Source organism: Ostrea edulis, chromosome 4 (assembly GCF_947568905.1).
Source record: "Ostrea edulis chromosome 4, xbOstEdul1.1, whole genome shotgun sequence".
NCBI lineage: Eukaryota > Metazoa > Mollusca > Bivalvia > Ostreida > Ostreidae > Ostrea > Ostrea edulis.
This window is the reverse complement of record NC_079167.1, coordinates 2740805-2763514: the sequence shown is the minus strand read 5'-3', so window position 1 is coordinate 2763514 and position 22710 is coordinate 2740805. Positions and strand designations below refer to the sequence as shown.

Here is a 22710-nt window from a genome sequence, read left to right as displayed (position 1 = left end):
TTGATAATGATGACTGTTTGTGTACTCAGGGATTTGCTATCATGTGATAACATTTTACAGTGATACAGAGTCTACAGTAACTGAAGAGTGGTGAGAGAATTAAAATGTCTAGTGCTCTCTTTCGTAAAATAGGTGGGTTTTTTTTTCATTTCATTTATCACAGATGGATGAGCATTCTCATGAAACTTAAAGTACATGTAATAGTGTTTATTAATTGATTTAAATTAAACTTAAAGTACATGTAATAGTGTTTATTAATTGATTTAAATTAAACTTAAAGTACATGTAATAGTGTTTATTAATTGATTTAAATAAAACTTAAAGTACATGTAATAGTGTTTATTAATTGATTTAAATTAAACTTAAAGTACATGTAATAGTGTTTATTAATTGATTTAAATTAAACTTAAAGTACATGTAATAGTGTTTATTAATTGATTTAAATTAAACTTAAAGTACATGTAATAGTGTTTATTAATTGATTTAAATTAAACTTAAAGTAGTAGGCATATCAGGACATTCACAAGATCACACTGTCAGATTAGTCACATTACAAAATAATTTAATGGCCAATCTTTTCAAATTCATGTACATAACTGGATTTTCATTTACTTCGGCACTAATTACATATGTAGCGGTTAGACGAGTTCAGTCATCAGTGGCCAGGTAGCTCAGTTGGTAGAGCATCTGACTAAAGATTCAGGGGGCCCCCTGTTCAAATCCCCTTCTGGTCCATTGCATTTTCTCCCTTCTTGTCATATTATTCAGTGCTTTAGATCAGCCCCTAGAACTGACAGGAGAAAATGCCTCCTGTGTTGATGTCTTCAAGGTGGGAGGAATGTAGGGGTCAGATGGATTTGATTAATGGTGGCCAGATAGCTCAGTTGATAGAGCACTCGTCACATAGAGCAGCATATTTCATTGCATGTCGCATGGAGACACATTATATACAGCACAGTATGAAATATTAATCATTGTTTTTATCTTTTATATACTGGTAGAAAGGATTAAGTTTTTCCTAATCAATATACTACTCACTTTTCATTTAAAGGGACTGATTCACGATTTCCCCTCAAATTTTGTTTTTCACTTTAAATGATCAAAATCTATAGTCTAATATGTTAAGAAGGTTTCACAAAAAAAATTAAGGTTATTCATCAAGACAGAAGCTCATTATAGAGAGTTTATTATTTGTTTTGAAAACAAAGATTGAGGTGTGTTATTGTTACGAAGTTTTCAAAATAATGGGATATTGATCCAAGTTTATTAGATATATCACATTTCAAGTATACTTTAAAACGTATCATTTAAAAGTTAAAATTTGTGATTGTACAAAATGAAGATGCTTTAAATTACAAAAATTAACGTTTCACAGGTTTGTTTGATTACATAAAAAGACTCGAGTCTTTGTTTACATAACAAAGAATCAAAACTAAGATACTGCTCTTATCCTTGCATTCAGACAGTTCAAATTTTGGCTGTCAACATTAAATGAGTTATATTTTTAAATTTTAACATCAAAAATGATAAACATTTCTATCAAAAAACGTGAACCAGTCCCTTTAAGATATATAAAATTTTTAAAGTAACTGACTTGCTATCTTGTAAATCTATATCTTCCTTTTCTATTCCAGAGGTAATACACAAATGATAATTAAACCTAAAAAGGTCCACATTGTCATAGGTTAAATACTTAAATCAGGAGAATGAACTTGCTTCCAAAGCTCTACACAAACTGACAGGTAATTCACATAAGTTAAGGCTTAATGCAGTGGTATTAAAAATCATGTAAGTCACAGAGTTCATTTTGTAAACATTCAAATCTATCCACTTTATGTGGTATAAGGCTATTGCCTGCAAGACACAGGCTGGTCTAGTTGGGGGATGTTATATGAATTTTCACATCATAGTGATATACCCTAGCTGGGTAGTAAAATTTACAATAAAAATACTATTAAATATTGATTCAGAAGTGAACTGCAAAATGAATGAATGCTGCCCCCTCTCCCATATAAGAATTAAACATTCCTAGATCTGTATTGAAAGACATCACACCTTCTAAATAATTTACATGTAGTTGATTGAATATACATTAGGGTAATTTTATTCCCTGTGTGCAGGTTTGAATGACAGTCACTAAGCAAAACTGAACAGTACTCAAAAAATGAAGTACATCTAGAAACAAGAGGCCCATGGGCCACATCGCTCACCTGAGTCACCTTGGCCCATATCTGAAGACTTTCCATATATATTTGCATGTAAAACCTAATAGTCCCTATTATGGCCCAAACTACCCTTTGCAAACTTGAATCTACACTATGTCAGAAAGCTTTCATGTAAATGTCAACTTCTTTGGCCCAATGGTTCTTGAGAAGAAGATTTTTAAAGCTTTTTCCTATATTTGTATGTAAAACTTTGACCCCCCCCCCCACTTGTGGCCCCATCCTACCCCCCGGGGGCCATGATTTGAACAAACTTGAATCTGCACTATGTCAGAAAGTTTTCATGTAAAAATCAGCTTTTCTGGCTCAGTGGTTCTTGAGAAGAAGATTTTTAAAGATTTTTCCTATATATTTGTATGTAAAACTTTGATCCCCTATTGTGGCCCCATCCAACCCCCGGGGGCCATGATTTGAACAAACTTGAATCTGCATTATGTCAGGAAGCTTTCATGTAAATCTCAGCTTTTCTGGCTTAGTGGTTCTTGAGAAGAAGATTTTTAAAGTTTTTCCCTATATATTTGTGTGCAAAACTTTGATCCCCCTTGGGGCCCCATCCTATCCCCGGGGGCCATGATTTGAACAAACTTGAATCTGCACTATGTCAGAAAGTTTTCATGTAAAAATCAGCTTTTCTGACTCAGTGGTTCTTGAGAAGAAGATTTTTAAAGATTTTTTCTATATATTTGTATGTAAAACTTTGATCCCCTATTGTGGCCCCATCCAACCCCCGGGGGCCATGATTTGAACAAACTTGAATCTGCATTATGTCAGGAAGCTTTCATGTAAATCTCAGCTTTTCTGGCTTAGTGGTTCTTGAGAAGAAGATTTTTAAAGATTTTTCCCTATATATTTGTGTGCAAAACTTTGATCCCCCCTTGGGGCCCCATCCTACCACCGAAGGCCATGATTTGAACAATCTTGAATCTGCAATATGTCAGGAAGCTTTCAGGTAAATTTCAGCTCTTCTGACCCAGTGGTTCTTGAGAAGAAGATTTTTAATTTTTGCATTTTTGTGATTATCTCCGCTTTGAAAGGAACATGGCCCTTCATTTGAACAAACTTGAAAGCCTTCACCCAAGGATGCTTTTGGCCATGTTTGGTTGAAATTGGCCCAGTGGTTCTGGAGAAGAAGATGAAAATGTGAAAAGTTTACAGACAGACGGACAGACAGACGGACGCCGGACAAAATGTGATCAGAAAAGCTCACTTGAGCCTTCGGCTCAGGTGAGCTAAAAAGTGATGTGGTGTTGATAAACCTTTGACAGGATGCCATGTAATAAAAGATCCTCATATCACGAAACCTGTCTAATCCAATATGCTACGGTGGAAAAATTTTGTGTCATATTAGTCAGGTTGTCACATTGCACAGTCTTGATTTAATAAAGAACTTGGAACATAGAGAACTGGGAATGAAAATCCTGTTTGAATCTCACAGTATAAAATGTTCTGTTATTTAAGACAGTGTCATTTATTTCATGTCCATATGCCTGTCAAGTTTGTTTATAATCTACACGCACTAGGTTCCTATCAAAACATCATAAAGGAATATGCTAAATGAATGGATATATACATGAGAAAGGTTTCTCACATTATCACCAGTGTGAGGCCGACTTCACCCATGTGAGACAGCCATGTGAGATTTTTCTGTCTCACACTGCTGTGACGTCATTCATTGTGACATAATATATTTTCTCTGATTTACATTACATGGTGAAGTAAAAAAATTTGTATTGTTTTCTTTTAATTTCAATTTGATATGGTGGACATGTAACCTTGGGATTTTTTGGTATGCTCTTTCTGTTGGTGTCTAATTAGTTTTTGCATTGAAGTTCAAATGAGGATTTTGATATTTTTGAATTTTCTCAAAGTTCCTGAATTTATGCACTAAACCGGGTAAAATGTGAGAAAAATAATCCTTTATTATTTACTCGTGTAGGATAGTGAAATTCCACCGCTGGAACAAGATTCGCTGTCTAGGACTCGGCAAATTCTTGATGGAATTTCTCTATCCCACAATCGTATTAATGAAGGATTCTAATATTTTTCTGTCTTGCTCTGCTATGAAGTAATTAATGATTATAATGTCATATATTTTCTATGATTTATGTTGCATAGTGCATTGTTTTCTTCAAATTTTGCTTTCAGATTCTGAGGGACAGCCTTGGGTTGTTTTTAGTTTACAAAATAGTATAAACCTATTTCGAGTATGCTCTTTCGGAGTGTCCAATCAGCCGAGGTCTATCTGTTCTAAAATATTTTAAGAAATTATATTTTCATACATGTCTCTTGGTAAATAGTTACTTTCTCTTCATAAAAATATAAAATAATATTAATCGTTTAAAAAAAATTATATATATATGCTTAAAGAGTATGAGATAACGAATAGCTTAAGGCCTACAAGTTAATTTACTGTTATTTCGGATGTAAATAATTTCGGTTGAGCATCACTGAAAAGACATTTGTCGAAATGTGCATCTGGTGCATCAAATTTGGTACCGTATAAATTTTACATTATGACCCCTGGGTCTAGGCCTCTGCTGGTGAACTGTTAGCCCCTGAGGGTCTCTACAGCCCAGTAGCTAAGTACTTCATTACTAACTTGAAAATGCAGATGTATATTTAATTGCTGTGACAAAATTTAGAAATACGGGATATCGGAACTAGAAATTTTTGGAACTCTTCAGAAAAAGAAGTTGCGAAAATTATGCGTCACTTGGGCAACTCTTGTACATACAAATTGGTGATGGCTAAAGTCAACTCAATTCTGATACAAAAATATCTGCCTGGTTTGAAGATTATTTTTCAGAATGTTGCAAATGAATGACCTGGTACCAAAACATGAGATATTGAGATATTGGATTAAATTACTGAAGTTTGGCAGTGGATACAAAACAAAAGATCTCCAGACACCCCCCCCCCCCCCTTTCCTGACATCGCGTTAAATTATTACATACATTTGTTATTAGTACATGCAAAGATCGATTTATTAGCTGGTCACTTAATATAGTTAATAGTAGCGGTGAATGGTAGTGTAAATGCAAGGTTAAATTGATAGAACACATACATGTACTAAAGGATACCCCACCCACCCACCCACCCCCCCCCCTCCCCTTACGATTTACGAGTATGAGCAGAACAGCTTTTCTTGCTAAGATTTTTCAAATTAATATAATGGGTGCCGCTTTTCTTCTTCTTTTGTTTCCCACCCCTCAACTTTCAAATACAACGCTAAACTGTCCCTAAACTTACTATATCTGATAGTAAGTAAGTTACATGTGCTTGTTTACTGAAAAAGTTGCCCAAGTTCACGAAAAGAACGCGATCTCGTTGGACATACTAAATATTAAAATTATAATATATATATTATACACCAATTTACTGGCTATGAGGGCAATAGCAAGTTTGTTGTCCCCCAAGACAGCAACTATTTCCCCGAGGCGCAGCCGAGAGAAATAGTTGCTGTCGAGGGGGACAATAAACTTGCTATTGTCCTAATAGTAAGTAAATAGGTGTTTTATTATACCGAAGTAGACTTTACTTGTGTCAGACATACCAAAGTGAAGTAAACTAACATTCGGCATTAGATGGAATCTACCGAGGTGATACGAGTGGTAAACTAATTAGAGTTATCAGACTTTGACATCACAGAAAAGAAAGGTAGCAGGTCGTTCCGTCCCACAGTAGGTCCGTCCCTAGTCGATTTGTCCTTAGACGGTCCGTCCCATGGTCGATTCGGCCCATTCTGCTTAGTCGATCCGGCCCCTCAGATTTTTTTTTTTATCAAAGATATAATAAATGATTACTACTTAAGAAAAAGGGAAGTTTTTGCATATATATATTGCAGTTATAGTTATCAAAATTAGACAACTGCCAAAGTTGGATGTATAAATAAAATTGTTTATACAACCCTTAACTAGGATTTATAATTTTTGTTTGAAGTGCAATGCTTATGAAAATGTGTGCTCATTAATTTTATTGTAAAAACATCATTATTCAAATATGTATAGCAATCAATGTAAATGTGTGTCCCATGTCCACTGATCACTGTGAAAACATCTTAGTGAAAACAGTTTTGTAACTGCATTGTTGTGCAACCTTTGATCATTAATTACGAGCTTACAGTAACCATACTATTAGTTTTTTTGGGTTTTTTTAAACTCCAGAAGTTCAAAGAATTCCTCATGATTTGGAAATAGAATGTGGCAAGCATAGAAATATTCCAAGAAATGACAGAGTAAGTAAATTTTGTCTAAAAACAAAAGACATTCTTTCTATTGAAAATGAAGCCTACTTTATCGAATATTGTGATGTGTATAATGATCTTAGAAAAAGCTGTCAAATATCAAAACATCTATTCTGTTTGGGAAATACTGAAAGCTTATTTCAATATGGAGGAACAAATACCTTAAATGCTTTGGCAAAGTATGTTTTTCTTGCTTTTAAAAGAAGAGACAATTGTTATGATAAATAGTCTCAAGAAGATTAATATACATTACGTGTGATCAAGGTTAATTAGTCTGCAATCAAGCCATAAATACCATGGAGCATATTAAAAAGATGACTACCTGATGACAGAAGATATCAGAGGCACACACACCGTGAAGATGAAATACGCAGATGAATTAAACCAATTCAGTACTGCAAATAGCACTTGGAAAAATAGTAATTATTTTTTCTGGGCCGGATCGACTAGGGGACGTATTAAAGGGACTGATTCACGATTTTACCCAAAATTTTGTTTTTCACTTTTAATGACCAATATCTACTGTCTAATGTGTTTGAAAGATTTCAAATGAAAATTAAGGTTATATACATCATCACAGAAGCTCATTTTAGAGAGTTTATTATTTGTTTTGTAAACAAAGATTGCAGTATGCTATTGTTTACGAAATTTTCAAAAGAAATGGATATCAATCTAGGTTTATTATATCTTTCACATTTCAAGCATTTTGGGGGTAAAATGTGTCATCTAAAAGTTAAAATTTGTGACTATGCATAATTAAGATGAATTATATTACAAAATATTACAAATTCACTTGTTTGTTTGTTTACATAAAAAGACTCGAGTCTTTGTTTACATAACACAGATTTAAGGCTAAAATATTTCTTTCATTCTTGCATTCAAAAGGTCAAATGTTTGGCTGTCAACATTAAATGAGTTATATTTTTAATGTTTAACATCAAAAATGAAAAATATTTTGATAAAAAATCATAAACCAGTCCCTTTAACTTGGGGACGGATAGTCTAGGGACAGATCGGTAATGGGATGAATCGACTAAGGGACGGATTGATTATAGGACGGAACGGCTAGAAAAAATGGGAAAATATAGCATCCGGTAAACAGTTTCGAGACTATTTCACTTGAGTGAGAATTTAGTTCAGAAACTATATCACAGCTAGCATTATCCAAAAATAGCAAATTTATTAACCTCACATTTATATAGCAAAAACATTCTGAGGTATAATATATATATATATTAAAGGGAGAGAGAGAGAGTCTAGATATACAATTGTCATTTCGTTACACAAGAGTATGAAATTTCATCATTTGGGCAAGGTAAAACTAATAAAAGTAATATGATCAATACTTTGTCTTTTCTTTATGATCATTTAATCTGTGCACAACTGATAAAATTTTAGGCTCCTTTGTACTTTGATATCGACCCGAGGCCCTCAAAGTCAAAAGCCACAAATCTAAAGTGACAATCGGACTTAACAATACTTGAAATTGCATAGACCTACCACATTTGATTTCACAATAACATGACAGTATCTCATACTGATACTTAAAAAGATGTACGAATGTGCGATTAATGCAATATTGTTTTAAAGTTCACGTGCTGTAATAATAATAGCACATTTCGAATTTCCTCGACGTAGAATATGGACAGACATCAATCTTAAATAATAGATACTGTGACAAAAGCATTCTAATTAATATAAATATACTTCTGCAGTAATGTTCATTGAAAAATAGAAGCAATTCATATTACTTTCTGTGGATATTCACCTGAATTAACCATATGAAGACACGTAATCCAAAATGCAAAAATCGAAAACATTACTATCATAAACCTCTCGCATGTCGTAATGTGGATCATGGAGATTTAAGCACGATTTTGAACTGTATGGATGTATTGAACACATAGATCAGCAGTGGATGAAAACTGCAATCCTCCATTGTAAAGTTTACATTGTTTGGGATAGGGATATTTACGACAACCAAAAACAAATTTGATCATGCTGCTGGTTACGTCGGTTGCGATATGTTTTATTCTTTTTACGTGTGTTGTATTTATTGTCATGAAAATCATCAATCACAGAAAGAGAGGTACAGTCTCTGTACTGGCTGTTGTTGGTTCAGGTAGGTGATATTATCCACAGAATTCGGCATTTTCAAAAAGCGAGATTCGTCGAGGCTGGATATTTGGACTGACGCCTCTTCCGAATATCCAGCCTCGACGAATCTCGCTGAGATTAAGCTTCGTGAACTGTTTACATTGTATAGATATTTACAGAAAACCCTGTGGTTTATCTGTACCCATGCGTAAACACGATACCTGGGTTACGTTGAAGAACAGGGTGCAAGATCGTAGCAGCTAGGCTAGATATCTAGGTCTATTGAACAGGTTGGGAACACTTCCTTTATAGCGAGATATTCTCGTTAAAACATGATAATCCCTCTTTAGCGAGTTAACATAAACAGGTGTTTTGGGGTCTTAATGGAAAATAATTGCAAGTCCCGTGCAACGCTGAATATTAGTGCGACACACACTCAACATTACGGGAATTGTATCTATAAAATCGACAACATGGTCAAGAAATTGCATATCAAAGTTGCTGCGTAAGAGGGAAGCAGTCTGAAATCCAATGCACATATCGTGAGTGTTTTTGTCTTGATTAATATATTAACAGAAGTATCAGACATTTTAGCGCTTTTTCTTCTTTTCTCGTGAAACATGAAGAGATGTACTTACTCGTGTGTGTTTTGCTCGGTTGTACGGTATAAATTTACTCTCGCTAGAGAGGGATAATCGCTGTAGGAGAAGTGTTCCCAACCTGTTCAACAGACTGTATGAACTTAAAATGCTTGTTATGGGCTAGCCAGATGTTCGTTCATTGTCATAGCACTATCTAGCGCTACGTATCAGCAATGATCTTGAACGCAGCCCTAAGCTAGCCAAGATGCTAGGCTAGATATCCAGTAATCTCGGCCCGGCTGGATATTTGGACTGACACCTTCACCAAATCTTGGAGCGGTCCTTCATAATTCATATCTGGAAATTTATATTCAACTAATTAGTAGGGCTGCAACGGGTACCCGAAATAACTGAAAACCGCGGGTTGGGTTCGGTTCCATTTTCCCGTATTTCGGTTCGGGTCTTGTTTTTAAAATAGAATCATATGTCGTCAAAATCCTAAAAGGTGGCTCATTTTGATCAATTGTTAAATGATGTCATTGTGTACAAAACTGTAAATAATGACAGTATATGCAAGATATGTCAGACACATTGAAAATACGCCACAGGAGCAACATTGTCAAAGACAAAACATTGAAATCATGGATGGAAACGAGTAGATTGATTGAGTAAAAGTGACAATGCTGTTTCTAGTACCATGGATGTCGAGTCTAAACCTCAGTCCACGTCCCTGAGTAATTATTGTGACTAAATACAATAAAGGTTTTTGATTTTAACTGCATATTAGATATTTAAAATAGTTATATAGACCCGAACTGAAATACCCGAACCCGAAGTAAAAAATTTAGAACCGACTCGACCCAAAAAAATTTTGGAACCGTGACAGCCCTACAGCTTAGTGTGGTCATTCTAGCAATTAATGTGCACCTAGGTGACATTGCCGCTTGCTTCAAATGAGTTATTTGACTATCAAAACAACTCTGTATCACTATTAATTTCGCATTGCTTACCGTGTAAGTATAAAAATCCCAAAATGAAAACAGTCACTAAATTTTCTGTTCAAATGAAGACTTCCATGGCACAATATTTTATCTCCTGAAATTGAAGAGTTCCTATAGTCTGTTTTATTAAATTATTGACATATTATAATATCTCCATGTATCACTAACTTAAAAGATAGCCTTTAGGAACTCTTCAATTTCGGGAAAGAAAATATTGCACCATGGAAGTTATCATTTGAACGAAAAATTTACTGGTGGTTTTTATGGAATTTACATAACTAGATGGTAAGTAAATGCAGCACAGATTCACTGATATACAACAGTGATAATACTTTCAACTATGATTCTCAGATGACTGCATGATAGTCTCTTGTTAATAAGATAGATAAAACTTCTCACCAATAATGATATGATATTAATTGTCACTTTATTTGGGCTGAATTGAATTTGGATGCCAATTGTTTTTAACTAACCTGAGCAAATTGCTCAAGTAAGTTTATCCATTGGCATTTTTAAACTCAGGTGAACTATTGCAATTGCAGTCCGTCGTCATGCATTAACAATTGAACATTTTTAAACTTCTTGATAACTACCAGTCCAATTCTTTTCAGATTTGGCATGAAGCATCTTTGAGACAAGGGGGACATAAATTGTAAATTTCCAGGACTCCAGCACCCCTAGGGCCTAGGGGCGGGGCAAAAACTGCAAAATTGACCAATTTTCAAAAATCTTCTTCTCTACAACCGCACATGTGTGATAAAAACTAAATGCATAGTGATGTAGAGCAGGAAGGCCTGTACCAAAATTGTAAATTTCATGATTCCCGGGGTAGGGGTTCTGACCCCAGGGCGGGGCCAAACTTGTTATGTTGTGTTTATGTGTAAAACACTTGAATAACATCTTCTTTAGTACTATTTATACTAAATTGAAACTAAATGGATATTTAAAAAGAGCAGGTAGTCCTTTACCAAAATTGTAATTTTCATGATCCCCGGGGTAGGGGTTCTTACCCCAGGGTAGGGCCAAACTTAGTATACAGTATCAGGGCTTGAAGCTAACTTTTTATGTCACCAGTCCAGTCGGACTGATGGGGTATAATTTCAACCAGTCCGCAGAAAATTTTACCAGTCCAAAAGAGTTTTCCAGAAATAATTAAATATATTTCGTTAATGTTATTTTAACAAATCCCTACCTCTAAAGAATGTTTTAATTATAAATTTCTTGTTACTTGTGATGAGCGAGTTCAACATTTAGTATTACAACAGAAGAGGAATCTTTAGTCCAGTCCCCTCAGAAATCATAGAATCACTTGTGAATTGCTCATGAGAGCATTGCGGCCCATGGGCCTCTTGTTATTTGTAATTTAGACATCATCTTGAAACATACAATACCAAAACAGTAATCTTTTTTTTGCCCTGTCTAAAGTTAACAATATTATATTACATACTATGGGTTGTATTCAGTATGTATGTGTTAAAGAGACTGATTCACGATTTCCCCTAAAATTTTGTTTTTCATTTTAAATGATCAAAATCTATACAATCTAATATGTTTAGAAGATTTCACCAAAAAAATAAGGTTATCCATCATGACAGAAGCTCATTATAGAGAGTTTATTATTTGTTTTGAAAACAAAGATTTGGGTTTGTTATTGTTTACAAAGTTTTCAAAATAAATGGATATTGATCTAAGTATATTATTTATATCACATCTCAAGTATAATTTAGGTAAAATGTGTCCTTTAAAAGTTAAAATTTGTGATTGTACAAATTGAAGATTCTTTAAATTACAAAATTAATGTTTCACTGGTTTGTTTGTTTACATGAAAAGACTCGAGTCTTTGTTTACATATAACACAGAATCAAAGCTAAGATACTGCTCTCATCCTTGCATTGAGACGGTCCAAATTTTGGTTGTCAACATTAAATGAGTTACAATTCTAAATTTTAACATCAAAAATGAAAAATATTTGTTTCGAAAATCGTGCACCAGTCCCTTTAAATTAATTAGCACATGTCACTGAAATTTTTTTTGCTGTTTAGGTGGACACACTAAAGAAATGTTAAGTCTGCTGTCTGGTGTGGGTCCTCATTATTGCCCTAGGTATTACGTTATTGCCAACACAGATACCATGAGTCAGAAGAAAGTGGAACAGTTTGAAAAACAGAGGACTACAAGAGAAAAAAATGAACTGGAAGTAGGTCCATAGACGATGTGTTAGACACAGGCTCTCAACGTTTTAAATATATATATCAAAAACATTGTCTTCTGTAAACGAATAGTTTTAAATATATATATCAAAAACATTGTCTTCTGTAAACAAATAGTTTTAAATATATATATCTAAAACATTGTCTTCTTTAAACGAATAGTTTTAAATATATATAACAAAAACATTGTCTTCTGTAAACGAATAGTTTGTTTACAGGAAGACAATTTTTATACAGGTGACTCTCGATGGCTCAAACTTCGATCTCTCAAAGTTCTTGGTCTCTCGAAGTGAAATCATGGTCCTGATTTTTCTCTCTATATAACAAAGCAAATTTACTCTCGATCTCTCGAACGTTAGATCTCTCGAAGTGAAGTTGGGTCCCGTAAAACACATTTCATTGTTTTTCACTCTCGATCTCTCGAAGTGGTGGTAGTGTATACCCACCATTACCCAACCGTGTAATAATTTCCGCTTGGGCCTTACCTGGATTTTGTTGAATGCCGAAGGGGTAATTAGGTGTTTACATAGTTGAAACATCGCCGGTGCTTCTTTGTGGAGGTGACACACCTGAGTATATAATTGGCTAATTGTTCAGTTTACACCTTGCACTGGGGTTTTGAGTCGTAATGATTAAAATTATATATAATCCGACTATAAATAAAATCTATAATTTGTTTTGACGTGACAACGAGAGAGTAAGTTTTATACACAATTTAGAGGTCTACAGACTGTTAAATTTCTCAAGTTTGTTCTTTAATGTGTAAAGTTACTCTAAAACATCGTTTTACTCATTCGTTAGAATTTTTGTTTTGGGTAAAGCGACATAACATTGCGCTTTGTTTAGTTTGCGATAGTAATTTGGTTTTGTATGCCTATCTAAGCATGATTAAAGAACAAATAAATACATAAACTTTGAAATGTTTTTATCAATGCAAAATAAGGTTTTTAGCTCATCTGAGCTAAAAGCTCAAGTGAGCTTTTCTGATCACCCGTATTCCGGCGTCTGTCCGTCCGTCCGTCTGGAAACTTTTAACATTTTTGACTTCTTCTCAAAAACCACTGGGCCAATTTCAACCAAAGTTGGCACAAAGCATCCTTAGGTAAAGGGAACTCTAAATTGTTAAAATAAAGGGCCAGGCCACCTTCTAAGGGGAGATGATCAAGAAAAGGTAAAAATAGAGTAGGGTCATTAAAAAATCTTCTCAAGAACCACTGGGCCAGAAAAGCTGAAATTTACATGAAAGCTTTCTGACATATTTCAGATTTCAGTTTGTTAAAATCATTGCCCCCAGGGGTAGGATGGGGTCACAAGGGGGGGGGGGGAAATCAAAGTTCTGCATACAACTATATTGGGAAAATCTTTAAAAATGAGCCAAGGTGACTCAGGTGAGCGATGTGGCCCTAGGGCCTCTTGTTTGTTACCCTGTTTAGGTTCCATGCGTGGTCATCATTACTTTGTGTCGCCTTTTTAAAGAAGTGTTAATTCATGATAGTGCATTTCTGTAAGTATGTCATCGTTTATCCATTCTTCTGAACGTTAGTTAATTCTTCTTTCTTTTAGAGGAATGTGTTTATCCACTACTTCAAAAAATTTAGAATAAATTATGAAGTCTCACAAACAAGGTTCAGTTTTTCTGCTTTAATCTTATTATAATCACTATATTATATTAGTTTTTCCTTCTTTCTCGCAGCTAAACTTGTCTGAAGTTGAACTCGGAAATGGTTAATGGTGCAAGTTTACAATATTTTATGGTATGGTAGGCCTTGTGTGAACTTTTCTGATCACCCATTGTCAGTCATCTGTCGTCTGTCTGTCTTAAACTTTTCACATTTTTGACTTCTTCTCCAGAACCACTAGGCCAATATCAACCAAACTTAGCAAACAGCATCCTTGGATAAAGGGCTATTAAATCCGTTCAAATGAACGGCCATGCCCCCTTCAAAGGGGAGATAATCACTAGAAATGCAAAAATAGGGTGGTGTCATTTAAAAATCTTGTTCTCAAGAACCACTAAGCCAGAAGAGCACACATAGTGCAGATTCAAGTTTGTTAAAATCATGACCCCCAGGTGTCGTTTGGCGCCATAATAGGGGATCAAAGTTTTACATGCAAATAAATAGGAAAAATCTTTAAAAATCTTCTCAAGAACCACTGGGCCAGGAGAGAACAAATTTACATGAAAGCTTTCTGACATAGTGCATATTCAAGTTTGTAAAAATCATGGCCCCGGGGGGTAGGTTGAAAATGGCATGTTCATTTTATTCGCCATCTTCAAGTACCCCTATCTACATACCAAAATTTGTTGAAATTGGACATCATTGAAAAACTGACATATTTTTTGATTTCATCCAATTTGAAATCTCAAGGTCATTATTTTATTAATAATCCTCAACAACCCCTTCGTACCAAATTTTGTTGAGATAAGATCTCAAAAATGGATGCATTTTCAGTGGCCATATTGAAAATTTCCACCGTTTAGAAAATTTTGAGTTGACTATTTTATTTGTGATCCTCAACTACTCATGCATGTATACCAAATTTTTCTGAGATCAGAAAATGTTATAAATTTGATGCATTTTTGGTGGCAATTTTAACAAGAATACCACAAACAGCACAATATACACCCGTCAGACAGTGAAGTTTAACCTTGAAGGATATCATGCACTCTGAATTGATACATGTGTAACAGGAAGGGGGAAAATGCAACGGACCAGAGAGGGATTCGATCCCGGGGCCCCTGAATTTCTAGTTAGGTGCTCTACCATCTGAGCTATCTGGCCACCGGCGATCAAAACCGGCTGACCACTACATTCAGGCATTTTCAGGGGCTAGTCATGGCACCAAATGTAACAGGAAGGGGGAAAATGCTATGGACCAGACCGGGATTCAAACCCAGGCCCCCTGAATCTCTAGTCAGGTACTCTACCAACTGAGCTATCTGGCCACCGACGATCGAACCCGGCTGACCGCTACACATGTACAACACACATTCTTAATAAAAAAGCCTTAAACTGGGTCACAGGTGCACCAATCCATCTGACATATGAACTGAGAGGGAGGCTGTGACAAAATGTTGGTGCAATATCTATCTATGATGAAAAAAAATGTAGGAAAACATTTGATCTACTTTCAGTCCTAATGTAGGTCATGGTGCACCAATTAAGTTGAAATGTGAACTGATTATGTATTTCTCTGAGAGGGGGGTTGTGACAAAATTTCAGAGCAATACCTGTGACCATACTGGAAATAATCTGGAAAACTGTTTGACCTACTTCTACCCCTAAAGTAGGTCATAGTGCACCAATCCAGCTGAAATGCTAACTGCACTTGTATTCCTCCGAGAGGACGTCTTTGACTAAATATCAGGGCAATATCTGTATCCATAATTTAAAAAAAGCCTGGAAAACTGCTTGACCTATTTTTAGCCCAAAAGTAGGTCAAGGATGAACCAATCCATCTAAAATGCAAACTGAACTTGTATTCCTCTAAGAGGAAGTGTGTGACTAAATTTTAGGCAATGTCTGTATCCATAATGAAAAAAAAAACCCGGAAAACTGTTTGACCTATTTTTAGCCTAAAAGTAGGTCAAGGATGGGCCAGTCCAGCTGAAATGCAAACTCAACTTGTAATCCTCTGAGAGGAAGTCTGTAACTAAATATCAGGGCAATATCTGTACCCATAATGAAAAAAAGGCCAGAAAACTGTTTGACCTACTTTTAGTCCTAACGTAGGTCAGGACAGACGGGCCAATCCAGCTGAAATGCAAACTGAACTTATATTCCTCAGAGAGGAGGCTAATGTGTAAATTTCAATGTAATATCTATATCTGTAATGAAAAAAAAGTCCGGAAAACTGTTACTTACTTATAGGGGCAGGGATCCAATCAATCTAGACTAATTAAAATCGGATCTTCTCTAACCGTTACACTGGAGAAGGATCTGACAGCATTGTGTTTGAGGTCATGTTATTTCACCATTCACAATTGACCAATCAAATGACAGCTTTCTCTAACATCAAATTTTTGCTTTTATATTGGTATTTATCATACGCATGTCAATAATTACTGAGAAACACAAGAGGATAAATTTAGAAGATGGAGGCAGCCATGATCGATATTAGAACGCCACTGAAAATGTATTTTAACGATAATGGATAATGGATGTATGAGACTTTGCTCTTCCTTTAACGCTGATATTTGGAATTCATTTAAACTTTTCATTGATCGATGCCGTTTTTTGTGAACTTACATTTAATCTGAAAACATTTCAGTAAACTGATTCCTAATTGGTTTTTGATTCTTTGTCACGCTATTGTTATTGGTTGAATATTCATTGAAATATTCATGAGACTGAGGTCAATAATATGACCTCAAATGCATTGCTGTCAGATGTAAGGTGAAGATAACGAACAGTGATCAATCTCATAACTCCTATAAGCAATACAAATAAATAGTTGGGCAAACACGGACCCCTGGACACACCAGAGGTGGGATCAGCTGCCTAGGAGTAGTAAGCATCCCCTGTTGACCGGTCACACCCACCGTGAGCCCTATATCCTGATCAGGTAAACGGGAGTTCTTTCTCCAATGTAATGGTTAGAAAAGATCTGATTTGAATTAGATTGGGATACAATTGGTGTTCATTCGGGAGACTTTCGTAACAGAATCCTGTTACAAATATCATTTGTTTATTTTGAAATTGTCTTCCCATTTCTGGCCACTGGGTCAAAAGTCCATGCCCCAGGATAGGGCTACTGTAAAAGTGGTTATTTACGCGTGAGGGAAATTAATATTAATTATGCAGTCACATAAAATGTGCATAAATTTCCCCCACGTGTATAGTTATAAATATTTGATATAATATATGTTATATTTAGTTATCGCATATTTTTTCCCCACGCGTAATGTTGGATGTGGAAAAACGCGCACTTAACCCCCAGTGTAAATCACCTTTACAGTGTATGGATCCACATTGAATTTTCTCCTGAACATACAGCAAACAAATTAAGTTCCTAGCCTGAGGTTTATAGAGCAATCATCATGCCTGTCTGTACATGTCCATCTTCTGTCCTTCCCCACCAAATTCGCATTTAGGCAACAATGATAAACAATGAAACATTAGAAGCTTAACTTGACACAGATGTGGCTTATGACCAGGTGTTGTGTAATGATGGATCACAAATCTGAAGCCCATTAGTTCTTTGAAACTCATTTTCATTTTCCAGGTTCATTGCACCATCAACATGCAACATCTCCATTATATATCAGAGTTTTACTGTGTAGTATTCAAGTGACTGTTACAGCCCATGGACCTCTTGTTAGATCAGCCGAGCTACTCAGATAATTAACCTATTGATTGCCTTTCAGGTCCATCATATGTTGAACTTTTGAACATATTTTATTTCTTCTCAGAAACTACATTCTCATTTTTCACTAAAATTGCTGTAGAACATTTTCTGGGGGAGGGGAACAAATATTGTAAATTTCCTGGTTCCTGAACATGCCAAAAAATGTAATTCTAACCTTTGATAGCCTCACTTTAAAGATTTTCTTTTTGCATAAAGTATGTAAAAGTAGCCAAAAATGACATTTATTATTTTGCAGACACTAGTGCATGCACTTCACAGGAAGCAACATGTGAAAAAATAGGATAACAAGACAATCAAAAACAGGAAACAAAGCAATATAGTATTAAGCAGGAGAAAAGCATTAATCAAAATTGTGAAATTCATGGCTCCCCATGGCTGAGTTACAGTGTAGAATGTGATTGTGATTCAGAGAACTTTATAATGGAGATCTTTTTGAAGTTCAAAGGTTTATTGTGACTTAGGCACTGAATGTTGATCAATAAGGTCACTGATTAAAAGAAATTTGAATTATTCCCCAAGACATTAGTAAACGAATTGAATGTCATATTAAATCACTAAAAGTGAAGCCATTTAGTTTTTTGTATGCCTATCACAGATGGGTCATATTATGATACGGAGCAATCCACATGTCTGTGTGTCAGCTCCTTGTGAGCAAGATAAAAACTGTACTTATTAGGCTATGATAATCAAACTTGGTACACATGTTTTCAATGACTGCATGCAGGAAGAAGCCCTAGTTTTTCAAGGTCAAACTTATGGAGCACCAAATTAACATAAACTCAAATAATTGAAGATATCTTCAATTATTTGAAGATATCATCAATTCATTTGATGCGCGCAACAATTGAATTAAAGATCTTTTCAAATAATTAATGATATCTTCAATTCTGAATGCATGCATTAATTGAATTGATGATAACATTAATTCTTCAGCTGAATACGGAAGTTCCGAGTTCCCCAAGAGTTATTTCCCTTTAACGAACTCTTCCGTAAATTATGACGTAAAATATGATGACGGTGGGTACATTTGCTACATGTAATTACTATCGTTGTATTATTTCTTAAAAGATGATATCCAGAGTTTCTGAGACCATCCTATCTCAGGGGAAAGGCAACTTTAGTGAGTTTATGAGTATTGGATAACAAAATGGCTCAAACAAATGCTGTTAATTCAATATTAATTGCCATCTTTCTTTGATAAAAGCGTCACTCATGTAGAAGAGGAAACGAATAATGATTTAATAGCCAATCTGATGATCTCATTCAAACAGATTATGCTTGATATGGCCAGAATATACATACCAGTGATTGATATAAACAAAAGTTACGCTTTTATTACATTAATCGTACGTAATCGTTATGTACAATGCCAGTCTACGATATAATATATACATTGTGTACCCACCATACGTCATAAAATGCAAAAGAGTTCGACAAAGGGAAATAATTTTTGTGTAACTCGGAACTTGCGTATTGATGCGCGCTTTAATTGAATTAATGATCTCTTCAAATGGATTAATGATATCAACAATTGAATTGATGCGTGCTACAATTCAATTGAAGAGCGCAATAATGATATAATGAGCATTAAAAGTCAGAGTGGATCCGTATCTTGAAAGTCCCGTATTAAGATTCTATTAGCCCCTTGGGAGTAAGCCATGGTGTTTCAGAGTTCAGATGGAGATTCAAATGTTATTTTGATAAGAGCTCAATTACACCTGTCTAGTTAATTAAGATAATTAATGAGTATAATCTTTGTACAACCCAAAATAAGTGATTCATACCATGTGAGAGAAATTATCTAAATATATGTAATAAAAATGAAAATATGTTTTGGAATATATCTGTACTAGTTATTTGAACAATTCAAGAGATATATTGACAAGACATTGCAATGTGCAATAGATGCATTACAAGGAATAATCTTCAGTTTACCTCAGACCTAAAAGCAAAGATAATAGTGCAATCTTTTCACCATTTAAGGTTGACATGATTTTGTCATGCACTTTATCTGTTTATGATGATTCTGACAGGCATAGTATGTGCTGTGGCATTCACTTTATCATCTCTTCATACTATATATTGTTGGCTTACAGTATTCAATGGTTCTGATTCCAAGAAGCAGAGAAGTGGCACAGTCTTGGTGGAGCACTATTCTGTCAACAATGTATGCTTTGCTGCTTTCGATTCCTGTAGTCTTCAAAAGTAATCCTGATCTTGTAAGTAGTATTATATAAATTATGGATTAAGTTCAAGACTTTTTTGTAAAATATAGGTTAACAAAATTATTTAAGAAAGATTGCAATTTTGTTACTTATAAATCATTTGTTATTTTCTCTTTGATTGATGTAATTGATAGATCTTGTGCAATGGTCCGGGTACTTGTGTACCAATATGTCTGGCAGGGCTGTTATTAAAGGTAACTTTTTAAATTTCTTAAAGATTCAATCAACATTCTGTTGAATATGTTGTCCTTCCAAAACTTACAACTGGGATGTGTGTATACATTACAGGTGGTGAGGGTGGGTAAACCGAAGATAGTTTATGTGGAGAGTATATGTCGGGTAGATACCCTTTCCTTGTCAGCGTGGATACTGTATTATTTGGTGGACCAGATGCTAGTTCAGTGGCCAACTCTACAAGCTAAATACCCTCGAACACATTACATTGGGAAACTAGTCTGATAAACAATGGAAATCAGTTTTTCTGCATAACTTGCATGAAAATGTAATATTTATTGCCACATTTCAAGAAACATTTAAGTGGCGATGACACAGCGTACAAAGTTTTTCCACAGAACTCTCGTGAAAATGAAAATGCCATTGTCAAGAAACAAGGAAGTACATATAATGGTGCTCAAAGTTCTGATGGCAGAATTCATTCATGATTATTAGCTAGTGCACATTAAATTGTACACAACACCATAACCTAGGATACGCATGTACTGCATGCACCATCAAGGTAAACAGGTTTTAGAGTACACGTCTAACAGGGTGTATATAATTTATATATATTATATTACACGATTGTATTTTAAAATCAAAATGTTAAATAAAGATTTATATCTTTATCCTGTTCACTTTTTGTTTTATATAAATGTCCATGATCTCTGAAGAATTTGTCTTCTAGAAGAACAGTTTTCCAATGCGTTGCTTTTGAGATAAGTCAGAGTTATTTCCCTTTGGAGAACTTTTGTACATAAGGCACGAAACAATTTGTTTTGATGCGGGAGTGGGACAAATATTCATCAATGCACAAGTGATTCTACTCATACGCACATGAATTAACTGATATACAAACAAAAAAATGTTTGTAAAACATACATGCTCCCCATGGTGCAAAATTGAAAAGGGTTATAACTTATACACATGCATCATTTACCGTATATACTTGCCTATAAGTCGGATTTTTGGGTGTCAATTTTTGGTCCAAACTCTATGTCCAACTTATAGGCGTGTCCTAAGAAGATTGGTATTTTTCTGGGCGGCGTAATGTAGTGTTTTTAAACAACTCCGACGATTATCATAGACTACCACACAAATGATTATTGTTCACAAATATCTAGACATATCGTATTGTTAATGTATTTTTAAAAGTATGTATAAAGTACAAGTATTTACATATTTTTATCTAGTTAAAAATTATTTACATACTGGTAACTAATTATTAAATTCTTTCAATTCAACTAATCTTATCATTTATCAGTAAAATTGAATTACGCACCCGATTTAATATTAAAATATTCATATGTATACAGGCTGAAATATATTTCATAAAAGATTGAATATTGTTAACAGATAATTTAGATCATCATTCTTGACTCTTAAAAACTCGATTGTTAATACAATGAATTAAACTGGAATCCCACAATAACACTCAGTGTTTTCATGAGGTAAAGACAGTGTCAGGTACTGGTAATTAGGATACTATAATTGCTTAGGTAAACAAGTGATCATTGCCCATAATAGATCAAGTGTTGTGTTTAAACCCCAAACAGATATGTCTTGGATAATGAGCACATCATAATTATTAATTTCTCAAAATATTTTTTGAAACATAGGTAAAAACACTAGAGCATTGACTTGAAATTGGCAACCGATTCTGACAAAAATTTGTACCGACTTACAAGCGGGTCATTGGCAAATACCTACAAAATAACCTTAAAAAATACAACCGACTTATAGGTGGACCGACTTATAGGCGAGTATATACGGGTAATTGATAATAGTGCCAAACCAATTCAAGATATTAGGCAGACAATATCTGCCTATGTCTAGAGTGGATTGACCATGTGACCTAAAATTCAATAGAGATCATCTACTCCTTATGCTGTACCAGTGTACCAAGTTTGGTGTCAATCAAGAAATGATTTTTAAAATATAGGAGATAATATATTACTATGTCCAGTTTAACCTTAACATTTGACTGTATGAACCCAAATTTTGTAAGGGTCATCTACTCCTTATGGTGTTGTACCAAGTTTGATGTCTGTCAAGCAAAGGGTTCTCTAGATATTGTGTAGACAGTATTTTACTATGTCCAATTTGACCGTGTGACCTCAAATCAATAGGGTACATCTACCTAAAATGTACAAGTCTACCAAGTTTGATGTCCGTCAAGCAAAGAGTTCTTATATGATATTGAGCAGACAGTATCTTACATGTCCAGTTTGACCCTTGACCTCAAAATCAATCGAGGTCATCTACTCCTTATGATGTACCATTGTACCAAGTTTGATGTCTGTTGAGCAAAGGGTTCTAAAGATATTGAGCAGACAGTATATTTCTATGTCCAGTTTGACCCTTGACCATGTAACCTCAAGATCAATAGGGGTCATCTACTCCTGAAGGTGTACCAAGTTTGATGTCTGTCAAGCAAAGGGTTCTCAAGATATTGTGAAGACAGTATTTTACTTTGTCGAGTTTTATCCTTGACCATGTGACCTTAAAATCAATTGGGTTCATCTACTATTTAGATGTACAAATG

At 34.8% G+C, this 22710-nt stretch overlaps 2 protein-coding genes across 3 annotated transcripts in view; one reads left to right on the top strand and one right to left on the bottom strand.

Annotated features, from left to right (window-relative positions):
* Nucleotides 1-8319, bottom strand: part of LOC125669261 (intraflagellar transport protein 74 homolog) — a 50110-nt gene extending 41791 nt beyond the window's left edge. The window contains exon 1 of the mRNA XM_056161614.1: nt 8234-8319. The gene's annotated coding sequence lies outside the window, so the exon portion shown is untranslated. The remainder of the gene's footprint in view (nt 1-8233) is intronic.
* LOC125668807 (UDP-N-acetylglucosamine transferase subunit ALG14 homolog) lies at nt 50-20791 on the top strand. Of its 2 annotated transcripts, none has more exons than XM_048903241.2 (5): nt 50-132; nt 12187-12341; nt 19821-19943; nt 20084-20143; nt 20238-20791. In XM_048903241.2, the coding sequence occupies exons 1-5, from the start codon at nt 105-107 to the stop codon at nt 20406-20408; spliced, it is 537 nt and encodes a 178-aa protein (XP_048759198.1). In that variant the 5' UTR covers nt 50-104; the 3' UTR covers nt 20409-20791. The 2 variants fall into 2 exon arrangements, with proteins under 2 accessions (XP_048759198.1, XP_048759196.1); XM_048903239.2 differs by lacking the exon at nt 50-132 and adding an exon at nt 8259-8587.
* The last annotated feature ends 1919 nt before the right edge of the window (nt 20792-22710 follow it).

Excerpts from the sequence above, each read along its gene's own strand:
- LOC125668807 (XM_048903239.2), top strand. The coding sequence starts at position 8,464 with ATGCTGCTGGTTACGTCGGTTGCGATATGTTTTATTCTTTTTACGTGT. Across the intron at positions 19,944-20,083 it reads TCAAAAGTAATCCTGATCTT|ATCTTGTGCAATGGTCCGGG; the intron begins GTAAGTAGTATT and ends TGTAATTGATAG. Across the intron at positions 20,144-20,237 it reads TGGCAGGGCTGTTATTAAAG|GTGGTGAGGGTGGGTAAACC; the intron begins GTAACTTTTTAA and ends TATACATTACAG.